General features: G+C 33.3%; 1 protein-coding gene across 1 annotated transcript in view; it reads left to right on the top strand.

The window, feature by feature from the left end:
• Positions 1-20,088, top strand: part of HFM1 (HFM1, ATP dependent DNA helicase homolog) — a 79,277-nt gene that overhangs the window by 7,530 nt on the left and 51,659 nt on the right. Inside the window, exons 4-12 of the mRNA XM_006919399.2 lie at positions 6,441-6,706; positions 6,966-7,013; positions 12,115-12,185; positions 12,634-12,766; positions 13,433-13,584; positions 14,535-14,612; positions 14,831-14,989; positions 17,350-17,550; positions 17,634-17,722. Coding sequence (XP_006919461.1) covers positions 6,441-6,706; positions 6,966-7,013; positions 12,115-12,185; positions 12,634-12,766; positions 13,433-13,584; positions 14,535-14,612; positions 14,831-14,989; positions 17,350-17,550; positions 17,634-17,722 — 1,197 coding nt within the window. The remainder of the gene's footprint in view (positions 1-6,440; positions 6,707-6,965; positions 7,014-12,114; positions 12,186-12,633; positions 12,767-13,432; positions 13,585-14,534; positions 14,613-14,830; positions 14,990-17,349; positions 17,551-17,633; positions 17,723-20,088) is intronic.

The following is a 20,088-nucleotide window of genomic DNA, read 5'->3' as shown; positions in this document are numbered from 1 at the left end:
ATTCCTTTTTGTGGCCAAATAATATTCCATTGAATGAGTACACCACAATCATTTATCCATCTATCAGTTGATGATCATTTGGGTTGTTTACAGATTTTGGCTATTATGAATAATGTTGCTACGAACATTCATGTACAAGTTTTTGTATGAATATATGTTTTAATTCTTTTGTACTTATACTTAGAAGTGGAATTGCTGAATCATAAGGTAACACTATATTTATAAATTTTTTTGAGAAACTGCCAAATTGTTTTCTAAAGTAACTGTATTACTTTACAATTCCATTAGCAATTTCTCCACATCCTTACTAACCTCTGTCTTTTTTACTATAGCTGTCCTAGTGGATGTGAAGTATCTCACTGTGTGTCTTTTTTTTCCAGTAAGAAAACTGGTCATTATTTCTTTAAAAATTTTTTTAAAAATTTTAAATTACAGTTGACATTCAATATTACTTCATTTTAGTTTCAGATATAGAGCGTAGTGGTTAGACATTTATATAATTTATGAAGTGATCCTCCTGATTAGTCTAGTACCTACTTGGCACTACATATAGTTATTACAATATTATTGACTATATTCTCTATGCTGTACTTTGTATCTGCATGACTTTTATTTAACACCAATTTGTACTTCTCAATCCCTTCACCCTTTTCACCCAGAATCCCAAATCCCCTCCCATCTGTCAACCATCAGTTTGTTCTCTGTATCTATGAGTCTGTTTCTGTTTTGTTTGTTCATTTGTTTTGTTCTTTAGATTCCACATATAAGTGAGATCATATTGTACTTGTATTTCTCTGGCTTATTTCACATAGCATAATACCCTCTGGGTTCATTCATGTTGTCACATTATTGTGGTTTTGATTTGCATTTCCCTAATGACTAATGATGTTGGGCATTAGTCATTTTTATGTGATTATTGGCTCTTTGTATATCTTCTTTGGAGTAATGTCTATGCAGATCCTTTGCTTGTTTTTTAATTGGGTTATTTATCTTTTTATTATTGTGTTTTAAGAGTTCTTCATGTATTCTAGATAAAAGTCCCTTATCAGCAATGTGATTTACAAATATTTTCTCTCGTTGTTTATATGTTTTTCACTTTTTTGATGATGTCCTTAGCAGTATAAAATTTTTAATTTTGATGAAGCCCAATTTATCTAAATTTTTTTGTTGTTGAGTTTTTAGTGTCATATCTGAGAAACAATTGCATAATTCAAGGTTGTGAAAACTTACTCCTGTATTTTCCTCTAAGAGTTTTATAATTTTAGCTCATATTTAGGTGTACGATCCGTTTTGAGTTAATTATTTTTATATAGTGCAAGGTAAGAGTCCAACTTCATTATTTTGCATATAGATATCCAGTTGTTCAAGCACCATTTGTTGAGAAAACTATTTTTTCCCCATTGAATGTCATTGCACCCTTATTGGCAATCAATTGACCGTGAATGCAAGATCTGGGCGGTTTCTGACACCAATCAATTCTTATTCTCTGATACTAATGTGTGTTCACAATTTTTTAATTGAATTATTTGATTTTTTTCTTTTTTTCCAGCTTTATTGAAATATAATAGACAATTAGTTGCTCATGTTTACATTGTACAATTCAATGAGGTTTTTTTTCAGTTATAGTTGGCATACAATAATATATTAGTTTCAGTTTACAGCATAGTGATTAGAGATCTATATAATTCACAAAGTAATCACCTTACTAAATCTAGTACCTTTTATCCCCCTTACATATTTATTACAACATTGTTATCTATTTTCCTTATGCAACACTTATATCTCTATGTCTATTGTGTAACTATTCATTTGTACTTCTTAATTCCTTTGCCCTTTTTCACCGTCCCCCCGCCAAATTCCTCTTATCTAGTAGCCCTCAAAATAGTCTCTGTATCTATGAGTTTGTTTCCATTTTTGTTGTTTAGTTCTTTAGATTCCACATTTGTCATGTGATATTTGTCTTTCTCTGATTTACTTCATTCAGCACAATATCCTCTAGGTCCATGGAAGCAATATATTTCCATCCCTTTCCGTTTAGTCTATGTGTGTCTTTTAATCTGAAGTGAGTCTCTTGTAGGCAACATATGTAAGGATCTTACTTTCTTATCCATTCAGCCACCCTATCTTTTCATTGGAGCACTTAATTCTTTCCCATTTGAAGTACTTGTTGATAGGTATGTAGTTATTACCATTCTTTATTCATGTTTTTGATACATGACTTTTCTTCTTAAAGAAGTCCCTCCAACATTTCCTGTAATACTGGCTTGGTGGTGATAAATTCCTTTAGCTTATTTTTGTCTGGGGAGCTCTTTATCTGTCCTTCAACTCTAAATGATAGCTTTACTGGATCAAGTATTCTTGGTTGTCGATCCTGGGTTTTCATCACATGGACTATTTTGTGCCAAGCCCTTCTGTCCTGCAAAGTTTCTTTTGAGAAATCAGCTGCCAGTCTTATGGATGCTCTCATATAGGTAACTAACTGCTTTTCTTTTGCTGCTTTAAGATTCTCTCTTTGTATTTAACCTTTGGCATTTTAACGATTATGTGTCTTTAACAATTATGTGGGCCTCTTTGGGTTCCTCTTTCTTGGGACTCTCTTAGCTTCTTGGGAATGTATGCCTATTTCTTTCATCAGATTTGGGAAGTTGTCCATCATTTCTTCAGGTAGGTTTTCAACTTCTTGTTCTCCTTCTTCTCCTTCAGGTACCCCTATAACATGGATGTTTTCACATTTAATTCTGTCCCATAGGCTCCTTAAATTATTATAGTCTTGGCTTCTTTTTTCTTCTCATTCGGATTGGATGTCCTTGGCTTCCCCATTCTCTATATTGATGGTTTGATCCTCTTCTTCATTCACTCTTGATTCTCTCTGATATACACTCCATCTCAGATAATGTGTTCTTCATTTCTAACTAGTTCCCTTTTATAATTTCCATTACCATTTTTATGTTTTTATCTTTTTGTTAAAGTTCTCACTGAGTTCATCTACTCTTCCCCTAAGTTCATTAAGCATCTTTATAACCAGTGTTTTGAATTCCGCATCTGTTAGATTGCTTGACTCCATTTTTCCCAGATCTCTGTTCTGTTCTTTCATATGGTTTCTGTTTCTTTGTCTCCCCATTTTGGCTGCCTTTCTGTGTCTGCTTCTATGTACTAAGCAAAGTTCCTAAGTCTCCTGGTATTATTAGTGTGGCTTTGTGTAGTAGGTGTCAAGTGGCACAATCCCGAGAGGGGTTCAGTTGCAGTTTAAGCCCCAACCTGTGCCCCTTCGGGGCCATCTTTTAAGATTCATAAAGCAATCCACACATGCTGTACTTATAGTTGCCTCAAGAGGCCATACCAGAACCCAAAGCCAGCTGCTACCAGTGTGGGGCTTGGAGCTGCTCAGCAAGGAGCAATGGACTTGCCAAGGATACAACTGGATGTGGCTTGGGTATGGCTGCTATTTGGGGGAGGCAAAGTATGAGAGAACCCTCTGGGAGAAGCTACCTCTGTTATCCAGTTTGAGGACATCTCAGCTATGGTGGTGCTGCCTCTGCAGACTGGGAGAAGGGAAAGCTCAAAAGAGGAATGATGGATACTGTGAGCACTTCTGCCTGGGAGAAAGCCTCATCTCCTGCCCTCGCTCCAACAACTCAGTGTCTCCCTGTAAGTCCCTGGTGCCCCCCGAGCAGCCAACCCAGCGAGTGAGTCTGTCGCTGCGAAGTCTGGTTATGGACACGGCCCCTTTAAGAGGACTGCCTGCAGTTGCCAGATGCAGCTGCCTTAGCCTATGTCCCACTCTGCCGCTCAGGACCTGGCAACCTCATGTCTTCACCCGCTCCTACCTTCTACTGTTGCAGGGCGATTTCTTATTTTTCTCTCTAGTTGTAGGGCTTCTGTTCATCTGATCCCAGGTGACTCTGCTTGCTGTTCGCTCTTTGTTTCTGTCAACAACTTTGATGAAGTCGCAAGCGGGAAAAAACAAAGCCTCTGTCATATATGCCATTTTACCTAGGCTCCTCAGTTCTTTGAATTTTTTATGAATTTAGGGTAAGCTGGCCAATTTCTGCAAAGAAGCCATCTGGGATTTTGATAGGGATTGTGTTGAATCTGAGGATGAACTTGAGGAGTATTGATATCTCTAAGTCTTCCAATCCATAAACGTGGGATATCTTTCCATTTATTTAGGTTTTCTTTAATTTTTTTCAATGATGTTTTATGGTTTTCAGTGGACAACTCTTACACTTATTTTGTTAAATTTATTCCTAAATATTTTATTCTTTTTGATACTATTATAGATGGGATTTTAAAAATTATTTTTCAGATTGACTTCTGCAAATACCTAGAAATACAATTGATTTTTGTATATTGATCTTTTATCTGCAGTTTTACTGATGATGACTCTAAATTTTAATATTATTCATCTATGTAATAGTTGTGCTTTTTCCAGTAGTGTTTCCACTGCTTGGCTGCAATTATATATAAAAAAAGTTAGATTCATATAGGATTGAGGTTTTACAAGATAAGTATGATAAAGTATAAAGGGAAGCTGAGTTTAGAATATTGATAAGAGAGTGGTTAAAAAGATAGGTAGGTCATAGATTCTAAGTCTATTAAAGGTGGATGAGAAAGAGAAGGGGAAGATGGTTTTGGAGAAAAGAGGTTAATTATAGTAAATTTGTTCTTTGACCTCATTATTACCTTGAGCAAACAAGCTAAAAGGATAGGAGGTTGTAGTGAGAAAATAATATATCATAATGATTGATTTGAGAGGAGGAGAAGTTCTGGATACTAACAGTGTCCAAGGTGAGAGAGTAAGTGAGTGAGATTGTGTGAGAGAGAAAGCCACTGGAGATGAATGTCTACGAAAAACTGAGTGTAGAATTTTGAATGAGTTGTCTACATGAATGTTGAAATAACCCAGATGATGGCAGAATTTGAGATTGAGAGAAAAAAATTCTAAAGTGATCAGAGGTCCATATGTGTGTGATATATGTCATAAGTAGGGTTACAAGGTTGCATAGCTAGATAGCACAGATACTTTTCTGAGAAAATGGAAAAAATAATGAAGTAGATTTGGGTGAAGAAGACAGACTCTCAGCCTTCAAGTACGTTGAACTTGAGTTTTTCAAGGAGCAAGAGATTTCCAAGGCAAAGCAATATTTTTAGTATGACCAGGGAATGGATAGTAATAATCAGTGAAGAAATTGAGGACATAGGGGAATTTGTGTAGTGGGAGTTCTAAAGGACCTAGGAAGAATCTGAGGTCCAAAGAATTTAGATAACTATCATGTGTATACAATTTTTGCATTTTAAAACCCAAACTAACTTTAAAGTCACATAGCTAGAAAGTGGAGGAGCTTTGGATTTATACTCAGTTTTTTCTGATTCCAAAGTCTGTGCTTTTAACCTATATCACAACATATAGCAAGGAGTCATCCTATGGCATAAGTATTTTGCTTGCCCTCAATACCATTTCATAATGGTATTCTACTATATTATCTTAGACTAACCATCTGCTTTTGAATTTTCTATCTCCAAAGATAGAACTCTACAGTTCTAAAATAAATGTCTCTCCCTAGTTTCTTGGAAGACTGGTTCTTTCTTATATGAAACATGTCATTAAGATTACTGGTAAAAATAATTTCGAAAGTACTCTGTGTTTTTATAGTATTTGTATAGGTGTCATTTCTTACAGAATTCTATAAGACTGATACCTGCTGTCATCCCCATTACTTATAAGATTGAGAGTTGTATTAGGAACCTTAATGGTCACTTCATCCCTTAGGGCCATTGTGAACAGATTACTTTGATGGATTGTCTTTTTATCAGTCTAATATAATAAATTACAATCATAAAGATATTGTAAAGATGGACTTTCTGTGTTTTCCAGAACTTTGTAAAAAAGTATTTCTTATACTGAAATGATTATTGAATAGTGTTTGGGAAGTTTGTGCTTGTTACTTACAAGAGGCCTCCGTATCTGTCCACATAGGCCTCTCCGTAAAGTTGCTTGAATTTTCTCATGATGTACTAGGTTAGTTCCCCTCAGAGTGAGTGATCCAAGAGACCATGAGGAGACAATAATGTCTTTTATGACCTAGCCTTGGAGGTCGTATACTTGTGCTTTCATAGTACTCCACTAGTCACATAGGCTAGTCCTGATTTGAAGTAGGAGACTACAGAAAGATGTGAATACCAGGAGACAGGGAGCATTGGGGCTATCTTAGAAGCTGGCTGCCACAAATGGATTTATCTGAGTTTTGGGAAAGTGAAAAGAATAAGTCAGTGGTAAACTTAGCAAGTCATATTTTAGGAGAATGATTAGTTTCTGTGTTTGAATAAATCATAATCTAAGGTATTTTTAGAGAGACCAATTTTATGCTAGTTTTTCACATTCTAAGCAGCTGTTACAAGTGCAAACATTTTTTTTTCTTTTTTCTTTTTATTTTTGGCAGATTATTTAAAATATCTGACAATACACATGGGAATACTTATTCTGATAACAGTGCAAACTTGGATTCCAGTATTGGCTCAGTAAAAATTGTCCAAAGAGAAATTAATGAAAAGAACTCATGGAAATATCGCAATAGTAAGCAAAAACCTCAATATTCAGATATTAACATGTTTACAGCAAGGGATGACTTTTCTGCTTCTGAGATCAGAGAAGGCATATTCAAAGCACCATCTTTTTCACTTGCACCTCAGCCTCATGAAGTTCAAGGTAATTTCTTGCTTTTTCATTTGGTTTTATAACTAGTCTGTATTTCTTAGCATAGGGAAGAATACAAAAATATACTAAATTTGAGTAGATTATCTCTCTGTGTAATTTCTGCATTTCTTTATTATATTGCATTATTTTTTAAACTGATATAATATTTTTAAATTGCACCATCAAAGAAAAGTTATGCAAATTTTATTGAAGCAGTTTTTATGGAAAAAGTTAAAAATATTCATATAAGTATGTAGGATATTTTTTTTAGGGGTAACAGAAAATGGTTTAGATTCCTTGAAGGCTGTCACCGAAATCCGTATCCTTTATTTTACTACAGCAGGTTTACATTTGAAATCACAGTTGTTAAACACTTTGCTTCATTGTGTCTCTGCTTATGAATTGACAAAGAAAAAGAGAGGAAAGTGAATCCAGTGTGTGTGATAGTGCAGCTCAAAGTGTGGTCTGCAGTCCAGTGCCAGTTTCTGAGCTGTTTGTTATCGGTCTGTGACAAGATAAGTACAGAAATAAGTTTGTATTATTGGGTAAGGACAACATATTGAGATAAACATGGGTAGAGCAAATTAATGAGAATGAATCCTGCTGTGGATTGGGGACATTTTTATAAATCTTGTATTTTCTGACAGCACCTCATTTATAGTTTATACCTATAATCTGACTTACATGTCTTGGCACTTCTAATGTAAATATTTTGAGTACATATGTATGTTCTGGAGGTAACATCTTCCTTGCTTCTTGGACACCCTGTGTTATGTCTGTAACAGTCTACTTATTTTATTTTATTATAATTCATTAGCTATTTTGTGACTATTTTCCTATGACCTATGGACCCATGAAGGCAAGGACCATGCCTTATTTATCTTTCTATCTCCAAATACATTGAAATATAATAAGCAGATAAAATAACAGAGTTTTTTTTAAAAGAATATTCACGAGCAAGGGTGAGAGTAAAGAAGTATGGAATGCATTTAGAAAGAACAAGCATTCAAATTTGGCCAAAATGAAGTTTATGATTAAAGGAGTAGTAGGAAATAATATTGGATAGATATCTTAGGATCAGATCATTTAATGCTATACTCAGGTCAAGAGTTTTTGTTTTAATTTTTAATAAATTTATTAAGCAATAAGGAGAGAAACCATGCTATATTTTTGAGCAGGTCAAGTTATAGCATCAAACCATATTCTAGGATTAGAGAATTAGAGATTCAAAAGCTGGGGAAGGCCCTTAAAATCCACAAAGGTTATGGTCTAGTTGGCAAAACAAAGTGAATTGCAGATATTGGGCAGTTGAGCTAGAAAAATCTTGGGGAGAGTGATTCCAGTCCTCAATACTCAGGGGACTGGGATAATTCTGAAGTATAGTTAGAAAATATTTGCCAAACCACTTGTGGAAAGTTGCATCCAGGGCAGATAACTGAACTGAGTTAGGATGGGGAGAGGGGACAATAAGAGAGTTATAATAATAACTTTAGACATAACCAGCCTTTAGTGCTTCTCTTCAGCATGGTGTCTCAATCCTGCCACACTTCCTTCTCCCTGGTGATCTAAGTAGGCTGGCAGCATAGGAAATAACGTAAGCAGTAAATGCTTAAAGTTAGTTTCATTAGCTGTATGATGGGACTTACTGGATCTGCCTTAATATGGCAGTAACTTTTGAAGAGTTTTAAAGACTTTCATGCTACATTAGCATTGCCAAAGTGCTTCTATTGTTTAGATCTCTTTGTTAAGGCTACTACCTACTCTTGTATCCATTGTATTGTCCAGAAAGTTGATTTGCTTTCGAACTCACTGAACTGCTACATTTTATTGTTACCAAGTGTATATTTAAATTTAAGTGGAAGATTCAGTGCTTTTCAGGATAACTTGAGAGTTTGGGGATTAGTTGGACACAGCTTATTTTCTGATTCTTGTCCAATATTTTACTATTCTTGAATTCTCAGGCCAATGGAAGTTTGGTCTTATATATGCTGCCACAGTACTCTCGTCATTTTCAGTCTGAATACATTTTCCCACCTGTAATATATAATTGTAGTGACACTGCTGTGAGTTTGTTGAATGAAGGAAAAATTTGATATCAAGTGTTGATAGTGATGATAAATGATGTTAGTAGCTGAGTTTTCTCATGAGCTAGAAAATGGATTCTGTACCTACTCTGAATGAGAGATTCATTTTTGTGAATGTAAACAGATATAGAACTATCTAATGAGAGAAAAACCAGCATGATGGCCCACTAGTGGGCTTGTTACAAATAAATATTTTATAGGAAGAGACATATTTTGGAGGAAAAATGAGATTCCCTCAAAAGCTGATGGTTCTACAAACTCAAAATTACATTTTTGTTATGACACAAATATTCTGATACTTTGCAAAACTGAAAGTAAAGTGAAATTTATAAATTATCTGTTTGATTTAAAAAATGCAAACCTTTATTAATTGGGTGCTTACTGTGCGACAGGCACTGTTCATGTATTTGGGATATGTCAGTTAAGAAAACAGACAACGACTCATTTTCCTTTAGGAGTTAATATTCTTGGGAGAGAGCATAGATCTGAACAATTGTAACAGTATATAAATAAGTCATATAGTATTTTAGAAGGGACGTTTATTATTTAAAGAAACAAGCTTCAGTCTATGGCCATACCACCCTGAACAAGCTTGATCTCATCTGATCTTGAAAGCTAAGCTAACTTTGGGTTTATTTTGTTCTTCTTTTTCTAGTTCCTTGAGGTATAAAGTTAGGTTGCCTGTGTTTTCTTTTTTCTTCATGTAGGAGTTTATCGCTATATACTTCCCTCTTAGAACTTAGAACTGCTTTTGTTACGTTCCATAAATTTTGGTATGTTGTCCTTCCATTTTCAAATGTCTGGACAAACCTGTCAAGATAGGTTTTTGAATTCCCTTTCAATTTCTTCTTTGACCTAACTGTAAGTTGTTTCATCTCCACATATTTGTGGATTTTCCAGTTTTATTCTTGTAATTGATTTCTAGTTTCATACCATTGTGGTTGGAAAGATGTTTGATGTGATTTCAGTCACTTTATCTTTTGATTGGATAGTTTAGTCCATTTGCATTTAAAGTATTAATTGATAGATATGGACTTACTATTGCCATTTTATTTATTGTTTTCTAGCTTTTTGTTCCTTTGCTACTTCTTTCTTCTTTTGCTCTCTTTGTGATTTGATGATTTTCTGCAGTGGTATGCTTTTGTTTCTTTCTTTTTATCTTTGTATATCAACTATAGCATTTTGCTTTATAGTTATCATGAGACTTGCATTACACTCTTATAGTTTTAATAGTCTCTTTTAAGTTGATGACAACTTAACTTTGAATGTATATAAAAGTGGTACGATTTTACACTCATCCTATATTTATATTTTTGATGTCATGATTTATATCTTTTTTATTGTCATCCATTATCAAATTACTCTAGTTATGTTACTTTTGTCTTTTAACTTTTATACTAGAGTTATAAATGATTAACTACCACCATTACAATATTAGAGTATTCTAAATTTAACTACAAATTTATCTTTACCAGTGAGTTTTGTACTTTCACACCTTTTCCTGTTACTAATTAGCAACCTTTCATTGAAGCTTGAAAAACTCACTTTAGTATTTCTTGTAAGGCCGGCCTACTAGTGAACTACTTAAATTTTTGTCTAGAAAACTCTTTATCTTTCCTTCAGTTCTGAAGGACAAGTTTGCTGGGTAATTTCTTGGTTGGCAATTTTTTTCTTTCAGCACCTAGAAGATATCATCCCCCAAGGTTTCTGGTGAAATATTTGTTCATAGTCTTTTGGGTATTACTATGCATGTAAGAACTTTTCTCTTGCTACTTTTAAGATTCTCCCTTTGTCTTTAACTTTTGACAATTTAATTATGGTGTGTCTTGATGTAGGTCTGTTTAGATTCATCTTCTTTGGTAATCTGGGCTTTCTGGATCTGGATATCTGTTCTTTCCCTCAGGTTAGGGTAGTTTTCAGCCATTATTTCTTTAAATAAGCTTTCTTCTCATTTCTTTCTTTTCCTTCTGGGACCTCAGTAATGTATATATTGCTCCACTTGATAGTGTCTCATAAGTCCCTTAAGCCATCTTTACTCTTTCTCATTCTTTACTTTGCTTCTCTGGTTGCTTTAATTCCACTGCCCTATCTTCAAGTTCATTGAAGTTCCTTTCTTCTACTTGATTGGTATGATGTTGAATCCCTCTATTGAGTTTTTCACTTCAGTTTTGCATTGATCAGCTCTATAATTTCTGTTTGGTACTTTATATTTTTTATGACTTTGTTAAAATTCTGACTTTGTTCACGCATTGCTCTTTGAAGATATTTATGCATTATTTTGAACCCTCTATCAAGTAAATCACTTATCTCTGTTTTATTAAGTTTGGTTTCTGGAGATTTATCTTTTTGTAGTTGTTGTTTGGAACATATTCTCTGTTTCTTCATTTTCCTTGATTCTCTGTGTTGGTTTTTGCACATTAGGTGAAACATCCACATTCCCAGTCTTAAGAGATTGGTTTCATGTAGGCAGGAGATGAACCTCATCAATCAACTCAGCCCAAACTCCTATTTGCCTGTCAAACTTTTGTAATTGCCCAAGTCACTGTCTTTGTTTTTAGTGGCTACCAATAGTTGAAGATATGTCAAGATCCTCAGTGTCCCAAAGGGGAGGGTTGCAGTCAGCATCTAAATGTGGGCTGGTTAGAAGCTAGAACCTCAGGCAGCAGCTGAGGAAGTATGCAGTTATGTGCCTTCTAGATAGAAACTGGAGATAGATATTTTTCCCTGTTACCTCTGTATTGAGCCTGGATGTGTACCTGTGGGTGTGTGTGTTCCTATACCCATTTAAAAACTGCTTCTTTATTTGCTATAGTCCCGTGGAACTCATGAATGCAAGTCCTATTGGTTCATAGAGTTTGGGGGGCCTATTTTTCATATGGGAACCTTAAAAGTTGGTTGTTAAATGTGTGGCTTAAACCCTTTGCTTCTTGGGGAGAAGGTGAGAGTTGAGGGTTCTTTTCCAATTATATGGTGCTGCACCAGGAGTGGGATTTATGGTGAGAGTTGTCTCAGCTTTTCCTACCTGTTTTAGTGTCATATTTTCTCAGTAACCCAATGTATAGTAGTCTCTCAACTAGTTTCAGGATTTCTCTCAAAATTGTTCTGTGTGTAGCTGTATATTTGGTGATCTGTGGGAGGAGAGACATTAAGGAGCATCCTTTAATGTCATCGTAGTCCTTTCCTTTATATCTGTTAATTCTTTTCTTATGATGTCAAAATAGCAAGTATTAAAGCCTCATCATTAAATATTATCAGTATTAATTTAACTTAGCTTTTCAATTAAAAGTAACCAATTTTTAAAATTCCAAAATATTTGACTCCTTAATGTTATCTAAGCGGCAAAATTTAGAAGCATTTTCAAAGAATTCCCATATTTCAACTATATACAGTCTAAAGCTTTTGATGATGTAAGTATTTTATAATTATTTACTTATCTGCCTTTTCTTACTAGATTGTTTGCTCTCTAAGGGCAGGGACTAGATCATGTTAATTATGTACCCAGTGACTGGTACAGTATAAGAACTCAAAAAATGTTTGTTAAATTAATGCATGTGATTTTCATAAGTGAGTTGGTGTGTATTTATTAAATTTATAAAAATTTATCTGGAATCTAAAGAAATGACTTTCTAGGTCTAGCATATTACTTTGACAAATAAAACAAGACAAAAAATTATTAATAGTGCTATTTTTTGAGGGTGGTGGATCTAAAGCAAGGTCACAATTTTAGTAAATTTAGAGATGAAAATGTTTGAGCTATCATTCCATAGAGTCTTCTTCAGGCATATTTTCTAATAACTTGAGAAAGTGAATGAAAAATTTTATATATTCCATGATTGATTACATTTTATTTTTTAGCTTCTTTACACAGATAGGAATTTTGTGATTTGTGCTCCAACTGGTTCTGGGAAAACTGTAGTGTTTGAACTTGCTATAACAAGATTGTTAATGGAAGTACCATTGCCATGGTCAAATATTAAAATTGTTTATAGTAAGTATTTATATATTTTAAGAGTGTTAATTATAATAATGAGAAACCATTAAGGCAAGAATAAGATATAAATTCAAGTTCAAGCCATAGAACTTATATGGTTTTTCGTATTTTTTTAATAAAGATATATCACATTTGGTCTTGTCTGTTACATTGAATTCAAAACACATTATCCCAGAGTTATAAAAAAAGAAAGTAATATTTCAATTGAGAATTTTGCCTTTACATCTTCATTTTTAAAAGGACAGGCAAGATAAAGACATAAAATCAAACATTTTGTAATTCTAGAAATTTCCATAGCAACCATACTCTCCTTTCATAGGTGTATATATATATATAATTTTTTTCATTAAAATAATTTATGCACATGGTTAAAAATTCAATTATCACAAAAGAGCTTCTAATGAAAAGCAACGCTTTCCTGCCCTGCCTCTCTTCACTCTTAGTTACAGTTCCCTGAACAATCACTTCTTTTTCTATTTTTAGTTCTGTTCAGTGATTATCTTTATAACTCTAAATAAGATGCTCCTGTTGTTAACTTTTAATTTATAAATATTAGGCAACATCTAGACATGTATTTTTATGATAACTTTAGTAGCCAATGTTTTGTGAAAATAATTTAAAAATTTTACTGACATTCAAAATAAATACCTTATATTGTTATAGTGGCACCAATTAAAGCCCTGTGTAGTCAGCGTTTTGATGACTGGAAAGAAAAATTTGGACCAATAGGATTGAACTGTAAAGAACTGACTGGAGATACAGTAATGGATGACCTATTTGAGATTCAGCATGCCCACATTATTATGACAACTCCAGTATGTGTTATTTATACTTTATTATTTCCTTGGTATATTAGAAACTATATGTTTCTCTTCACAAAGAAAAAAGTTAAAAGAAATACAAAGTAGAAGAATATATTTGCAATATAGAAAACAAACAACAAAGAGTAATAGTGTTCAATATTTATAAGGAATACTTACAAATCAATAAGCAAAAGACAACCAAATGGGAAAAGTAGGCAAAAGATATGAATAGGCAATTTATTATTGGAGATAATTTGTAACCATACTTACTGCTGGTATTCTTCTACCCAAGTATTATATATTGCAGAGAGAGAACCTTGATAGAGCTTACAAAAGGTAATTTAACTATAATTTTGAACATTTTTGATTAAACTTAAAAATAAATGGGAGTTCAATTTTTTGTGTGTGTTTTTCTCCTCTTTTAAAAAAGTTTATTTTATTATTAGTTTCAAGTATACAGTACCTTGTTTAGACATTTATATAGTTTATAAAATGATCCTCCTAATTGCTCTTTTTCTCCTCTGGCTCTCCACCTAGCCATTACATTAATGCTAACTGCATTCCCTATGCCACGTTCCCCATCCCCATGACCATCAAATACTAATTTTTACTTCTCTAACCCTTCACCCCATTCTCCCAGCTCCCCAACCTCCCTCCCCTCTGGCTATCACCTGATTGACCTCTATATTTGTGAGTCTGTTTTTGATTAGTTTGTTGGTTTTGTTTCTTAGGTTTTGCATATAAGTAAAATCATATAGGAGTTCAGTTTTGTAAGCACTTGTAAGACTGTCAAAATCCTTAAAATTTTTTAAATCTTTAAATCTTTGCAAGATACTTTTGAGATGTTAACTAAAATATGTTGCCCATCTTTTATAACATGTCATGTTAAAATTTTATTAATAATATAAATAATATTTATTATAATCCCTTATCATATTAAACTACTTGCATTTTTTCTCTAGGAGAAATGGGATAGCATGACTAGGAAATGGAGAGACAACTCTTTGGTTCAGCTGGTTCGACTGTTTCTCATTGATGAGGTAGTGAACACATTATTCACTTTCAGAGATAAGCATAAGAAGATGACTAAATGGATAGAAAGAAGCGAGACATTTTCAACCAAATTATGTGTTTGTTTTATCTCTTCAATTGAAAATGCTTATTTTTTTAAGGAAGAGTGTTAATATTATTGCACATTTTAATTGATTAGATAGCTTTTTATAGCTAATGGTTTTTTTTTCTTGATTTCTTTTCTTAGGTACATGTTGTAAAAGATGAAAATCGAGGACCAACTCTTGAAGTTGTAGTCAGCAGAATGAAAACAGTACAGTCTTTATCTCATACTTTAGAAAATACTACCACTTTTATTCCAATGAGATTTGTAGCTGTATCTGCAACAATTCCAAATGCTGAGGATGTAAGTTAAAATTTTAGTCTATAAGATTTTTTATGACGAGTGAAATATTTAGTCATTTTAATGTTAGAGAAAAACAAGGATTTTTTTTCGGTAAATCATCTAACCAATTTAATAGAAAAATATGTTGTAGAAAGTGATGGTTATATTTTGTGGGTAAGGCAGTATTATGCCCACAAAATTTGGTTATTTTTAATAAAACATTTTGGTACAAGTCTGTTGTTTACCAGTATCTAAAAGTCTCAGTTTCGTGGGTTTCAGGTACCTCATAATGACTAATAATATATAGGGTTATTGTAACCAGCTAACTCTATTTGTATAGCAGAATATGGTGGAGAATAAAAATAATTAGTTAGCTGATTACCATCCACCTCCCCCAATTCTATGTGCCTGGCATTATGGTAAGCACTAATGATAGATGCAAAAGTGGAAACATATAGACCCTGCCCTTGAGGAGGATCTCATGGTTAATGGAGTATACAACTTGTAAAGAAATAATTGTATGCAGTTTTATACTTTCTATAATGAATATATGTCCTAATTTATTTTTTCTTTTTTTTTGCAAACTTGAAGAATAGTACAGCCTCACTCTGCTTTCTCACTACTGTTTACTTCTCAGCCTACTATACTACTACTTTTTCCTCCTGCTACATCTTAGAAATTGTTTTCAGAGTCCAGAGTTTTCACAAATAGCTGCTATATTATCTACTCCAATGGAAAATTTTGCCTTTATATTTAATTTGTCACAATTAATCACATTTTGTTTTTAAAATGACAACTTGTTTTATTCATATTCAAGAATAATAGAATTTTAAAGTATATATAAACAGCAAAAATTTAGTGTTCATCTTTCCAGATGCATAGATGGAATCATAATGTACATACTCTTTTATGATTTGCATGTCACCTGCAAATGTTTCCATGTCATTAAATATTCTCCTTTAATACAGTATTTGTGGTTTTATTATAATTTATTTAATACTTCAGTGCTGAAAGATTATTTCCATTTTTGGTATTGTAAATAGTGCTGAAATTAATAAATCTTTGAAAACATCATGATTATGTCCTTAAGATGAACTTCTAGAGTAAAATAACTGAGTCAAAGGGTATGTAAAACTCTAAGAACACAGTGCTTTCAATAAATATTATATTCATTTACGCTTCTACCATCAGACATCTCTCTGAATTTAATACTGGATAGTATACCAATGAAATTGTTATTATTGCTTTTAAATGGCAGTTAAATTTCTTGTTTAAAGTGGTACCTTATTTGAAAATTTTGTACTGCTTTGATTTCTACTGAAGTAAATATTTTTAACATTGATGGCTGTAAGTTCTTTTTTTTGCAACTTCCTTTTTTCATATTGGGATACTAAAGTTTTCTTATTGATTTGTATGCAATTATTATCAACATTCTGTAATTCTTCTTATTTTTTAAGAAAATTTTGATAAGAGTTTATTTGAGCCAAACTGACAACATATGGCAGGGAGCAAGATCTTGAATGCTCCCAATATCCTGTAATTCTTGAAACTCTCTTTCCCATTGTTATAGTCACTACTTCTGCGGAAGCTATTCTTCTGTCTTACTCTACAAGTTCTCTTACTCAATTTTCACCTAAATTAAGGTCTTTATCATTGGCCTTCTGCCACTCTCAAACTGTGAATCCTTGTGTGATCTCATCACTATCCATGATAACTTTGAAAATGTTTTAATAATTTCTTCCTGTGCAACTAGAAACTCAGTAATCCATCTTCCACTCAAAGCAATGGTCAGGTTCATAGCAAGGCATGAAGCCTGACTACTGAGCAGGCTGTGAAGATAAGGATTGCTTACCATAGCTCACCATTGTTCACCACAGTGCCAACTAGTGACTCTAGCATTGAGTCTGAAATGTGCTTTTGGCACTGCCACCTCTCAACTGTTTATTTATTCTTTGTTGAAAACTTGTTAACCTTTCCCAATCTCAGCCAATGATTACTTTCAGCTAGTATTTAGGACAACACAAAAGTGTCAGCTATATCTAGACATAGTTCTGAAAAATAGCAAAGAAGTTACAATGACAGTGAAAAATTAAATTTCTCTACCAAAATTAATTTTAATTTTACTTTGGACTCTTAAGAAGGAAAATAAAACAAAATAATAATTCATTGGAAGTTTATCATGGTGAAAAGTGGGTATAATCTTTAAATACTGCTATTGATAATATTTACCAATATATCGATAGAATAGTGTCAAAAGAGTATGTAATATTGAAAAAGAATATTTGATTAAATATCATTACACTTTAAAGTGGTCTATATTTGAGTTATTTTTAGCCATAAAACTTTATTAGAAAAACTTTTAATGTATATATTATTTAAAGATTGCAGAATGGCTTTCAAGTGGTGAAAGACCTGCTGTATGTCTGAAAATGGATGAGAGATATAGACCAGTGAAACTTCGGAAAGTGGTCCTTGGATTTCCTTCCAGTAGTAACCAAACTGAATTTAAGTTCGATTTAGCCCTCAACTACAAAATCGCCAGTGTTATACAAACGTACTCTGATCAGAAACCTGCACTTGTGGTATGCATTATTGTTTGCTTATTTTTCAGTGTAATGTTCAGTTTTTTATATAATTAATACAGAAATTATTCATTCATTTTTAGTTCTGTGCAACAAGAAAAGGTGTGCAACAGGCTGCTTCTGTTCTTGTGAAAGGTGCTAAGTTTATTATGACTGTGGAACAGAAACAGAGGTATATGTTTTCATTTTTTTCTTGGTGGTAGAAAGATTTGTAGGGATTGCCTAGATGAGATGAGAAAACTGGCTTCATTCCTTAACTTTTCAAGTTACTGACCTCTCCAAGCCTCAGTTTCCTTATCTGTAAAATAAGGATAATAGTAACTTGGAAGATTGAGATAATGAATCTTAGTACAACTATGATCCTGTCTTCTTTATTTCATAGCCAGGTTTCCTGAAAGATTGTTAATATTGCTATTTTCATTTTATTTGTCCACTTTCAATCCAACATCTGTTGTAATCTTTTACTAAATGGGGAATCTTTCTAATCTCTCAGGAGCCTCTGACACATTTGACCACTCCCACCTTATTTAAAAACTGGACTCTACTTCCATTATCATCATGTACCAAGTTTCTTCCTGCTTTGCTGACAGCTCTCTGTCCTTTTTTCACTTCTCCTACCCAACTCTCAACTTTTTAACCCTTAAAATGTTAACATTCTAGGGGTTCTATCCAAGATTTAGTCTTTCTAATTCCACATTCCTAGGTATTTGTATCTGTCCCATAGGTTTAAAGACTATATGTACTCATATATTTATATATGTCTGTGACTTCCTAAATTTATAGCTCCAATCTAGACCTCCATTCTGAGCTCCATGTCTACAGTCCATCTGCCTAACTGACATCTCCAATTGTATGTCTATGGGAATCTCAAACTTAATTTGTCCAAAATAGAACCTTGGCTCTTTCAAACTAGCTTCTCTTTCAGTGTTCCCCATCTTAATTATACATCATTTCCCTAATAGCTTACAGCAGAAACCTATCGTTGTTATCCCCCTCACTTTCTTCCCCGCAGGCAATTACTAAATCCTATTTATTCTTTCTTGTAAATATATCTCATATTATTTTGTCTCCATCAGCATAGCCACCACACTAGTTCAAATCACTATTAATCTCTTGCCTTTTATCTGTTGGTGAGGCACATACTCTTATCCCGCTTTAGTCTATTATCTATATAGCAGAGTGATTGTTTAAAATTGCAAAGCTAAATGTCAGTTTCCTGCCTAAAACCGTTTAATAGTTTCTTATTGTCAATAAGATAAAATCTAAAATCCTTAATCCCGCAATACCTGTATAATTTGATGTCTAGCTAATTCTCCAGACTTATCATGACCATGCTCCCCCTTCTCTCACTATAGTCAAGCCATATTGGCCTCTCCGTTCTGTAATACACCAAAGTGTTATCCTGCACAGGGATTTCCTGCATTGTGTTTTCTTTGCCTGAATGGTTTTTTACCTAACTCATCCATCCTTCAAGTTTCACCTTTAATATCATTTTTCTGTGATTCTCAGTTACCCATTTACTTTTATAGGTACCCTGTACTTTTATTTCATAGCACTTATTATTATAATAAATATTCTTGTTTAATTGTTATTTTAATATCTGTTCTAATTATTAGATTATAAACTTAATTGAGGAAAGAGGACTTACCACTTAATCTTAGCAGGTCTCAGCAGAGTGCTAGTCCATGGTTACTCCTTAATGAATATTAGCTTCTTCTTATTAATAACAATTTTTAGGAATCAAACATGTTTAGTGGTAGATCTCAGACTAAAATTGGATTGGATAGTTATATGTGGATATGAGCAGATAATGATTTTTCTATCTAATTTTGTGTGGGAGGTGATGTACTTTTCTCTACTTTAGATCAGATCAGCTTTCCAATTACCAGTCTATCTATCCTGTGGCTATCACCTGTGGTCACTTTGTCAACCAAAGATGTATACCAAGCCTAGAAGACACCACTCTGGTTTTTTGCCATTCTTTAGCTTTCCATCCACTAAAAAAGATTGATCTGTAGACATTTATCCCATTAAAGAGTTACAGGTGTAGCCACCTATTTATATTCTGTATACTATTTTCCCAATTTTACTTCCACTTCAAGGATTTAATTTGATCCCCTTAATTTGATATAGTTACTGCCATATGCAAAACAAACAAACAACAACAACAACAACAAAACTCTAGAGTGTGAAGCATGTAGAGAAGTGCTTTTATTATAAACATCACAAAACATGATTAGACAATAAGATACAGTAGAGAGCCAGAAAGAGTGAAAGAAACTAACAAAGAGCTTACAGCCAAAAAGTAGATGGCCTCTGAGACTTGGATAGAAAGGAAGAAAGTGAAATTAATGCTAACAACATAATAATAACATAGATTTCTTTCTACTCACCTCTTTGTTTTATACTCCAAAGCATGTTTATTTTATAGTCTTTTACTAGGAACAATAAACAGTTGAATAGAATCTCACTTATATGTTCTGCTTTTGCTTCATCCCTGAGAAAAGCATAAGTAAAAAAAGGAATAGAATGCCATTT

This window comes from Pteropus alecto, unplaced genomic scaffold, assembly GCF_000325575.1.
Source record: "Pteropus alecto unplaced genomic scaffold, ASM32557v1 scaffold25, whole genome shotgun sequence".
Taxonomy (NCBI): domain Eukaryota; kingdom Metazoa; phylum Chordata; class Mammalia; order Chiroptera; family Pteropodidae; genus Pteropus; species Pteropus alecto.
Note: the sequence above shows the minus strand (reverse complement) of the source record. Positions and strands in the feature narration are given on the sequence as shown.